General features: G+C 43.0%; 1 protein-coding gene across 4 annotated transcripts in view; it reads left to right on the top strand.

Annotated features, from left to right (window-relative positions):
- Atp8b1 (ATPase phospholipid transporting 8B1) overlaps positions 1-7,288 on the top strand; it is a 125,246-nt gene extending 117,958 nt beyond the window's left edge. For 3 of the 4 annotated variants that reach the window (XM_029547109.1, XM_029547110.1, XM_029547111.1), the window contains 2 exons: positions 2,569-2,699; positions 4,759-7,264. In XM_029547109.1, coding sequence (XP_029402969.1) covers positions 2,569-2,699; positions 4,759-4,983 — 356 coding nt within the window. In that variant the 3' untranslated portion in view covers positions 4,984-7,264. Of the gene's footprint in view, positions 1-2,568; positions 2,700-4,758 lie in introns of all 4 variants that reach the window. The other variant, XM_021214622.1, reaches the window with a different exon arrangement.
- The last annotated feature ends 3,805 nt before the right edge of the window (positions 7,289-11,093 follow it).

The following is an 11,093-nucleotide window of genomic DNA, read 5'->3' as shown; positions in this document are numbered from 1 at the left end:
AGAAAGAAAGAAAGAGAAAGAAAGAAAGAAAGAAAGAAAGAAAGAAAGAAAGAAAGAAAGAAAGAAAGAAAGAAAGAAAGAAAGAAAGAAAGAAAAAGGAAAAGAAGTTGGGAAGGGTTGATCTGGGAAGTGTTATTGGAGTGGAGTTTAAATATAATCAAAATACATTGTATACATTATATCAAACTGATATAAATATCACAAATACTAAAATAAACATACATTGAACTTTTGTGAGATTCTCAAATAGTTTGGATTTATGATGAAATAAAAATTCTCCATAACTTTCTTTTTGAATAGAAGATTGAGATGTTATGGCCCATTGTTGGGTTTTAAGTGCTTGTTGCTATGGTAACCCTTTTCATCTCTGGATGGGGCTAGTTTTCATTATTTTTGTTTTGTTTTGTTTTGTTTTTCTTACTCTTTTAATGCTTACTTAGAACCTTCTGATATGAGGTGGGTTCTCTCAATTTAATCTATATTTAGTAGTTTAACATTAAAGACTGTGTTTTGTGTGTGTGTGTAAATGTGATTATAGCTTTAAAAAGTAGAAAGAATAAGAGAGAGTAAAAATAGATGATGAGGGAAGATGGAAGATGGGCAAAGAATGCTCGCAATACTGACAAGCAGAAGACACCAAGTAGGGGGAGAGGTTCTGTAGGGGATTAAGGACAGCAGTAGGGTGGAAAGCTACAGGGAGAGAAGAGACTGAAAACCACAATGAAGAATGCCATAATGACATCTGACACCTTGTGTACTCATTTTAAAAAAGATAAAAGTTTAAATTGTAAAAATTAATTTTATGAACTCATAAAGTACAGAAAGCTTTGTGATAAATGTGTCTCTAGATGTTGGGGAAATGTATATGATCACCTGCTGGTATTATAAAATCAGACAGAAAATCACCAGTTCCAGGGGCCAAAGCTTGACTCCAGCCACAGAGTGGGTTTTGATCTTGGGGCTGCCCTGGTTAGCTATGTTTTCTTGGGCAAACTTACCAAGCTCTCGACTCAGTTTCCCGATGTGGCTCAGACAAAGCTCCCACCTCTCAGAATAGATTGAACGGCATGACCCCTATAAAACACTGTGGGCTGCCAGTTCATATGACAAATATGTGGAGTTTCTGGCCAAAACTATTTTTTAAAAATGGGGTACAGAGCTAAACAGGGAATTCTCAATAGAGGAATCTTGAATGGCACTTAAAGAAATGTTCAACATCCTTAAACATCAGAGAAATGCAAATCAAAATGACCCTGAGATTCCACCTTCCACCAATCAGAATGGCTTAGATCAAAAACTCGGGTGACAGCAGATACTGGCGAGGATGTGGAGAAAGAGGAACACGCCTCCATTGCTGAGGGGAATCACTTGTACAACCACTCTGGAAATCCATCTGGAGGTTCCTCAGAAAATTGGAAACAATTCTACCTGAAGACCAACCTATACCACTCCTGGGCATATACCCAGAAGATGCCCCACCATATCCCAAGGACACATGTTCTGCTATTTTCATAGCAACTGAATTCATAACTGCTTTGTTTTTAACATTTTTTTTTTTGGAACTCTCTACTGCCAAGTGACCCCAAGGGCAGATTGCTCACAACGAATGATCGCCTGAGAGCTCCACCTCAGCTCCAAGTTTCCATTGTTTGTTGGTGCAGCATTAATAGAAGCATCCTCCCCTTTCCTTTAGCAGCTTATAGCAGGCAATTGACATTTTTTATTTGGCTTTCCCGGGTCTTGGCTTTTAAAATATGCATTCCTGCCAGGCAATGGTACCGCATGCCCTTAATCCCAGCGCTCAGGAGACAGAGGTAGACAGATCTCTGTGAGTTCAAGGCCAGCCTGGTCTACAGATCAAGGTCCTGCCTGGAGAGCCAAGGATGCACAGAGGAAACCCTGTCTCAAAAAAACAAACCAAACAACAATGAATTCCTGTCAGGGCGTAGCGGATCTGATCTGCCATCTCTGCACCCTGAAGACTTCAGGGTGAGACCCTGTCTCAAAAACAAAATCTGAAAACAGGGGGAAAAAAATGTTCATTTCTGGAGCAGTGTGGGGAGGTAATAAAATGTTGGGTTGGAGAGATGGGCTCAGCGCTTAAGAGCACCAACTGCTCTTCTGAAGGTCCTGAGTTCAAATCCCAGCAGCCACACGGTAGCTCACAGCCATTGGTAATGAGATCTGATGCCCTCTTCTGGTGTCTGAAGATAGCTGCAGTGTACTTACACATAATAAATAAATAAATAAATAAATAAATAAATAAATAAATAAATCTAGAAAGAAAGAAAGAAAGAAAGAAAGAAAGAAAGAAAGAAAGAAAGAGAGAGAGAGAGAGAGAGGAAGGAAGGAAGGAAGGAAGGAAGGAAGGAAGGAAGGAAGGGAAGAGAAAGAAAGAAAAAAGAAAAGAAAAGAAAAGAAAAGAGAAGAAAAGAAAAGAAAAGAAAAAGAAAAGCAGAAGTGAAGTCTTATCTAAGGTGTCTGCTGAGCTGTCTGCTGAGCATCTGGAAGGCTAACTCTGTCCTAAGGATAGAAGCACGTCTGTGAGCCCTTGTTGTGTTGTTGCAGGTACGGCTTCCAATGCCCTGAGACAGCCATACATTTGGCTGACCATCATCCTGACGGTTGCAGTGTGCTTACTACCTGTCGTCGCCATCCGTTTCCTGTCCATGACCATTTGGCCATCAGAAAGTGATAAGGTACATAGAGATACAGACCTATCCTCCTCCTACTGGAGTGTCCCTTCAGGGATCCAACGCATCCCCCATCACTACCTTTCCTCCTCAAAGTCTGTGGGAAGGCTGATAAGAATTTTGTTGTTTCACTATTTCTCTTTAATTCCATCGTGAGGGATCCTGAACCTTCAGACATCTGTTCATACAGTGAAGCAGGTCTTGTCCCTTCAGTTTTACGGTTATCTATCACTTTGCCATGCTAATGGTTTGGGCTTCTCCCCCCACCCCTTATTTTTTTTAATTAATTACTTTATTTACATTCCAGAAGTTGCCCCCTTTTCCAGTCCCTGCTCCCACACAGTTCTTTATCCAATTCCCCCACCCCTTTGCCTCTGAGAGGGTGATCTCCTCTCCCCCCCAACCCACCCTCCTTATTTAAAGCAAAATATCATATCCGATAATACAATCAATGTCTCAAAAACCATGTGTCATCTCCCCGTTAGTAATGATCAGCAGACTTCAGGCCCCATCGTTGAGCAATTTAACATTTCTTTTCCCGTCACACTTCTGAAGGGAGTGTCTTCTTTATTAGTTTCATCTCATGCTGTAAGGTGGCCACAGCCGTTCCTGGCATCACATGGATAAATGGGGACAAGGCTTCCATCCTTTCCCTCAGGATCCTGGGAACTTTGAATGTGTACTTTTCTCAGATGTCACTTGTCAGAATTAGGCTGCATGTTGAACTAATAGCCAACAAGATAAGACAGTCCCTCTCTTATGAAGAATGTCACTGTAGAGAGGAGGAGTACCTTATTATAAATTGGTATCCTGTGGAAAGGTGAGTGAGGGTGGATGGTAGGTAAGCAAGGACCCAGGAGAACACTGTGACAGTGTTTGGTAAACTAGAGAAGAGATAGGACCTCCGTTCTCTAAGTGCAGGAAGGAAGACTTGAGTTTGGGATCCAGCACACATCACTAACAACTTCACCCGGCATCCTGCATCTCCAGATTGTGGGGACAGGACGATTTCTGGGGCTTGCTGGCCAGCCAGCGTCACTGAATCTGTAGGCTCCAGAATTGATTCTATGACAAATCCTATCTCAAAAATTAGGGTGAAGGGGATAGAGGGAGACACCGGACATCCATCTCTAGCTTCTATAGCCATTATACACACCTGCACAGGTGAACACACACACACACACTCACAGAGAGAGAGAGAGAGAGAGAGAGAGAGAGAGATAGAGAGAGAGAGAGAGAGAACGAACAAGAAAGAGAAAGACAGACTATGCTGTAACATGCCTTTGAGGTTTGTCAACACATACCAGTCTGCCCTGGGACTCACAAAGAATGTTAGCTTAAGCAGCCTAGTTTGCTTTCTAGTGCTCTGATATATAGCATGACCAATCGCAGTTCGGGGAAGCAAAGGTTTATTTCGTCATATGACCCCCGGGTCACAAGCTACCACTGAGGGAAGCCAGGGCAGAAGGTCGTGCAGCACCATGGAGCCAGAAACTGAAGCAGGAACTGGAGGGGTGCTGCTCCCTGGCTTGTTCTCTATGGCATGCTGAGCCTACTTCCTTATACTACCCAGAACCTGCTACTCAGGGGTGGGACCCTCACATTGGGCTGGGCCCTCCCATACCAACCATTATTCAAGATAATGCCCTATAGTCTTGGCTACAGGCCAATCTGATGGAGGCAGCTTCTTAATTAACATTCCTACTCAAATGACTCTAGTTTGTGTCAAGTTGACAGGAAATAACCACTACACTTATGAAAAGTGTGAGGCATGGTTTTCCTGGAACTTGCGATATAGACCGGGCTGACCTCCAAGATACCTCCACCTTTTGAGTACTGGGATTAAATGCCTGGCAATAGTTTTTCCAAAATCTACCTGCAGGATAGTGGAAATAGTCCCCAACCTTCCGGACCCTCCATGTTCCGCTAGTCCAGAAAGGGGGGACATTTGTGCATGCATAAGGGTGTAAAGGCTGTCCGCGGGGCTAGCTTCTGCCCATCTTCTATTGGCTAGGCGACCTGTGCATCTCCTCAGATCTGTCTCTCCATGGTTTTCTCTCTCCAGATCCAGAAGCATCGAAAGCGATTGAAGGCTGAAGAGCAGTGGAAACGGCGGCAGAGCGTGTTCCGGAGGGGAGTATCTTCCAGGCGCTCAGCCTACGCCTTCTCGCACCAGAGAGGCTACGCAGACCTCATCTCCTCTGGCCGCAGCATCCGCAAGAAGCGCTCGCCCCTGGATGCCATCATCGCGGAAGGCACAGCTGAGTACCGGCGCACAGTGGAGAGCTGATTGGCACTGCTCTGCTGAGAGACAGGAGTGCTGGGAAGATGTTTTGTTTTGTTTTTTTTTTTTAAATGAACGACTCAGGACCTTTTTAAAAACACAAACTGAAGTTGTCACAGTGATGCTGATGACAATAACCTTTTTAATAAACTTCTAGGATTGTGCTGTTAAGCAATCGCAAAGCCAAGACACCACCTGTTATCCAGCCGATTGTGTCTGCTGAGATTCAAAGGGAACTTTTTTTTTTTTTTAAATCCTGACCTAATGGAAGACGGCAGAATTTAGAAAAGTCTCCATTTCAGCTCGAAGGACACTACTACACTACAAAGTTACAATTGCACTCTTCTATTTGTGGCCTCAAGCGTGGATTTCTCAGATGCACACTCCCCCTCTGCTTGTCATCTTTACAAAATGAAAAGAGAAGATCTGTTTTTAAGTTATGGGTGCAGTAACAGAGGGTTGCTAATGTTTATCACCTGACAGGAAGTGGCTTAATGACTTTTTCAAACCTTGATCAGGCTCCCTGCTTCTTTCTACCAACTTTAGAAATTTGAAACAACTTTCCTTGATTGAATGATTAAGTGCAACGTTTCGTTCTGGTTTTGATTTACTACCAGGTTAAATAATGTATTCCATGTTTTTTTACTATTTGGTATTTCCCTGTACCACCAAGCAGTTTGGCTCCCTACTTTAATTTTGACAAAAACGATTTTTAAAAGCTGAGGACATTATCAACTAGTATTAAGTTCCATTTAGATAAGAGAATTGTGGCATTTGTTGCACCATAAAGGACTATAGAGCATGATAATGGAATGTGTGTTTCAGAAATGCTATACGAAAGGGATTTGAATGTTTTCAACAAGAAGCGATAACTGAGAAATGGAAAAAACATGATGTCAATCATTATACAATATGCACGTGCTAAGGAACATGGCGGGCCACCTTGTGGCTTGGTGGCAGAGTTGGAGTCTTAGGTCCCATAGCAGTACAAAACAAAAGAAACATCACATGGTGTCCTAAATATGCACAATTAGGGATCACTTAAAATTGACTAGAAAAGGACAGGACAATGCTTACTGAAAATTCCCTTGTGTTTCCTTTGGTAGACAACACTGCTTAGCTTTTCCCAGTCACTGGCTGGGCTGGGGGGCTGGGGGGTTAGGGGGGCGGGAGGAACAAGAGTCTTGACTCTTAAGTGATGGGAACATTGTTACTACTGCCCACAACAGAGAAGAAGAATACATACAAAGGTGTATTCAAACTGCTGCCTGTGGCCACATTCAGGCAAGAAAAACTATGAATGTAGCCTAATACAAAAGTGGTAAAAATTACTTAAAACACTATGAGATTGTGTGTGTATATGCCCACGTGGGGCTCCATTGCTTGGTTCTTAAGTGTGAGCTTTGCTTGTCGTTTGTCCCACTGTCAGGAGCTTGGACAACTTTCCCCTGTTTGTGGAGAACTTTCCCCTGTGTTTCCTGGAAGCAAAAGAGAGGTCTACTGTTCAGAACAGATAAATTTAAACAAACAAACAAAAAGCCCAGAGGGCATCAGTGATACCTTTGGGAATATTTTGCAGAGTTGTCTGTTGAAAAGAAACTGTTTGTGTCCCCCTTCCTAGAAAGTGTTTTATACAAGTCTTTCGGAGCCTCGCTCTTGTATCTGTCTTCTGTCTAAGACAAAAAGAACAGATTTTGTTTTTTATTTTGGAAAAAACATTAGGCAATTAAGGAAAATATCCTTGAAAAGGTAACTTATTTCCCCCCCCCAGGGTATTTTTCTCATTTTATTTCTTTGACAAAACAGTCTCCCTGCTCTACCAAAGGCCTCTGTGGGTTGCAGTGGGTAACTTTTTCCCCCTTGCAAATGTTCATAGCAGTATGTGAATTCCCAAGAGGAAGTCATGTGTAGTTCATCTTCTATACACAGGACAGGAAAAAATTAAATTGTACTTTTATAATGCATTGTCTAGATGAAAGAATGTATGCCTGTCTCTTGGAGGTAAATTTCTGAAAGTTTACAACTTTTACCATGTAAATAAAAAGAATTGTATGTTTTCCTTTTTTTATGGAAAAATTAGCTTGTGTAATTTTGTCAGTTTCAAGTTTCGCTTTCGTTTTGTTTTGTTTTTTGTTTTTGAATGGTGGGAAGGGTTGGCAATGCAAATGTGTCAAAGACTTAACACTGCTGGGTGCAATATTAATAATTTAAAATGCAAATCATAAATTATTTCTATATGCTGTAAATCTGAGATTTAATGTATATTTTTGTTTAAGAAAATAAATGCTTTAGTAAAATATTTGGTACATGTAATTTTATATATGTATATTTATGTCTGTATTGTGTGGTTATTTATTGGCAATGCTGGGGATGTAACCCGGGGCTTCGCGCATGTTTCTAAGTTGGGTTGTTGGTGGTGGTGGTGTATGTGTGCATGTATGTATATATGTATGTATGTATGTATGTATATAAGTCTTGTGTGTACCAGTGCCTGCAAAGGCCAGAAAAAGATGTAGATGTTAGTTCCTCTGAAGCTGAGTTACAGATGGTTGTGAGTTACCTGCTGTGGGTGCTGGAAACTTAACTCAGTACCTCCGGAAGAACAGCAAGTGGCCTTAATGGCTAAGCTATCTCTTTACACACACACACACACACACACACACACACACACGCTAAGTTTTGTTTTTTATTGCCTTTGTAAGAATGGCACTCATATATCCTAGGCTTGTTTGAACTCCTCGTATAGTCAAGAATGACCTTGCACTTCTGAGCCTCCTGTGGCCACCTCCCTCCCAGTGCTGATGTTAGCATGTTCCACCATAGCTGCTTTTATTCAATGTTGGGATTTAAGTCTTCCTGGATACCTGGATACTCACCATAGAGCACCCTGGTGAGTTTTTGTTTTGTTTTGTTGCTTTTAAGTGTGGAGTACACGACAGGAGAATCTAGTCCTGAGATGAGTCCTGAAACGTGTAGAGCTCCTCTGGCCGTAAGAAATAATGTTAGAGACCATACAGAATATAAAATATGTGGCTGGGGAAGGTGATTAGGCATTCAGGAAGAGGGAATAGCCATTTCAGGGTAAGACAAAGTCTACTGCTCCAGGCCTCCTGCCCTCAGTTCCTTAGAAGGAGAGTAAGAGAAGTGGGCTGCTGTTCTGGAAATATAAGATACATGTAGAATACCTGGCAGAAAGTGGCCAAATGGGAATGAGTGAGGAAGGTCAGTCCATATCTGAGCTGCTGTAAGGATTAAGTGTGAAGACTTCAGTGTAGCACGGGGTGGGGGTGTGGAGGCCCTAGAAGCAAGGGACAATGTGCCTCACCAGCAAAGTGTGGTTGGTTATGCCACCAGGAAGGAGAGTCCCTGGTGAGGACCTCTCTGGGAGTCATGGTTGCAGTGGGTGAAGAGAGGCTGTCGTCGGGCTGTGGGTGTGTGGGGTGATAGGAGAGGGGCTGGTTCTAGCATCCTCAGTAGACAAAGTGTAAGAAGAGCTGGGCAGCAGCCAGCAAAGCACCACAGGCTAGAGTTGGTTCAGGAATATTTTTCAACTCAACAGCACCACCTAGAGGAATGTAGTCACATCCTGCAGCAGATGCTGCTTGGGACTGGCATCTGAAGTGTGTACCCCAATGCACTTCTGTATTTGCCAGGCACTGGCATAGCCTCACAAGAGACAGCTATATCAGGGTCATGTCAGCAAGTGGATGCTTACAGTCATCTACTGGATAGAACACAGGGCCCCCGATATCATCCTTAGTGAGGTAACCCAATCACAAAAGAAGTCACTAGATATGCACTCACTGATAAGNGGATATTAGCCCAGAAACTTAGAATACCCAAGATACATCTTGCAAAACACAAGAAAACCAAGAAGGATGACCATCGTGTGGATACTTCATTCCTCCTTAGAATAAGGAACAAAATATAGGTACAGAGACAAAATTTAGAGCTAAGATGAAAGGATGGACTATCCAGAGACTACCCCATCCGGGAATCCATCCCATCATCAGCCACCAAACCCAGATACTAATGCACATGCCAGCAAGATTCTGCTGAAGGGACCCTGATATAGCGGCCACTTGTGAGCCTATGCCAGTGCCTGGCAAACACAGAAGTGGATGCTCACAGTCAGCTACTGAATGGAACACAGGGCCCCCAATGGAGGAGCTAGAGAAAGTACCCAAGGAGTTGTAGGGGGCTGCAACCCTGTAGGTGCAGCAATATGAACTAACCAGTACCCCCTGAGCTCGAGTTTCTAGCTGCATATGTAGCAGAAGATGGCCTAATCGGTCATCATTGGGAAGAGAGGCCCCTTGGTCTTGTAAACTTTATATGACCCAGCACAGGGGAAGGCCAGGGCCAAGTAGTGGGAGTAGGTGGGTAGGGGAGCAGGGGCGGGGGTGGTAGTTATAGGGAACTTTCAGGATAGCATTTGAAATGTAAATAAAGAAAATATCTTATAAAAAGTTGTAAAAAAAAAAAAAAAGTACCCCAATGGATTCCAAAGACGTTTCAAGAGGCGCTGCCTTCCTGTGACGCTTAAGAAAACTGCAAAACGGCTTCTAAAATTCCTGTCAGAATCTGCTAGCAAGTTATGGCTGCAGTACAAGTTTTGGTGCAGTTATAAAACAAAATATAGATGGTTGTGAGCCCACCATGTGGTTGCTGGGATTTGAACTCAGGACCTCTGGAGGAACAGTCAGTGCTCTTAACCACTGAGCCATCTCTCCAGCCCCCCTGGCTCCTTGGCATTTATTGTCAAGGCAGAGAATAAATGAGGAACACTGCTTATACAAACTTGAGACAGGGGCTTCTAAGAATAAACATAAAACCGTGTCCAGATTGAAACAAGATACGAGGGTGGAGAAATCAGCATTTGAACAATACAAGGACAGACTTTATGCAGTGCACAAAAACATATGCATAGGCAAAACACCCAGGTACACATAAAAGTACTTGTTAAAGAAAAGGAAAATGATTTCCTAGAGCTATCTCTCCAAGATAAATGATTGATAAATATGTGGAAAGGTGTTCAAGGTGAAAATCAAAGTGCGAAGGCAGGTGTGTCTCTGCAGGAGTTGGAGGCAGGCAGCTGGTTTTCAGTGTCATGGTGAATATGAGGGCAACATGAACTAGGGAGCTCCTAACTCAAATAAACAAGCAAAACGCAATCCCACTTCACACTCGACATTGTAGTCACAATACTAAGAGAAAGTGGAGGAACTCAAATCCCTGTCCTTCTGAGGAAGATCGATTTGGCTTGGCTGGGCTAGTCCACTCTGAGATACATACTTGACAGTATTAGAAACGAGACCTCAAGCAAACACAAACTAGGGTTCCTAGCAGCCCAGTGGTAGAAACAACCCAGACCACTGCATCAGCAGGTGGATGAATCAACAGATATGGATGGATACAAATGGGACACAATTTGGCCACAAAAAGAACGAGATGTTGATCCATGCTATAACATGTGTGAACCTTGATACACCTTAAATGTTAGAAACCTCTGTCAGGCCAGGGGTTGGGGGTAGAGAACAGAGAACACGTATGTGTGTGTATGCTACAGGTTTTAAAGTTTTGTTTTTTGTTTTTTGTTTTTTGTTTTTAAGATTTATTTATGAGTATACTGTAGCTGTCTTCAGACACACCAGAAAAGGGCATCAGATCGCATCACTGAGCTATCTCTCCAGCCCTGTTTTTGTTCTTTAAAAATGTCTGTGTATGTATCTGATATATTTTGATCATATGCATCCATTGGCTGCCCTTCGAATCTCCCTAGTGCCCCCACCCCATATCCCTCCCAACTTCCTGTCTTCTTCTTGTTGTTGTTATCAATAACTCCCTAAGTCTAATCTGTGCTACCCATACACCGCATAGTGTATGGGAAGGTGGCCGTCAACTGGGGCATGACCAACCTGCCAGCAGCCAAATCCCCAAAGAAGAGTGACTGGACTCTCCTGCCTGCAACAACCATCAACTGCCGATAGCTCCTCCAATAGGGGTACCATCTTAGAGGCCTTCCCCAACCATGCTGAAAGTTTCACTGGCTTGATTGTGAGCAGTTAACCACAGCTGCAGTGAGTTGGTGTATGCAGTGGCCACATCCTAGAAAA

The sequence above is a fragment of the Mus pahari genome, chromosome 15 (assembly GCF_900095145.1).
Source record: "Mus pahari chromosome 15, PAHARI_EIJ_v1.1, whole genome shotgun sequence".
In the NCBI taxonomy this organism is placed as follows: domain Eukaryota; kingdom Metazoa; phylum Chordata; class Mammalia; order Rodentia; family Muridae; genus Mus; species Mus pahari.
Note: the sequence above shows the minus strand (reverse complement) of the source record. Positions and strands in the feature narration are given on the sequence as shown.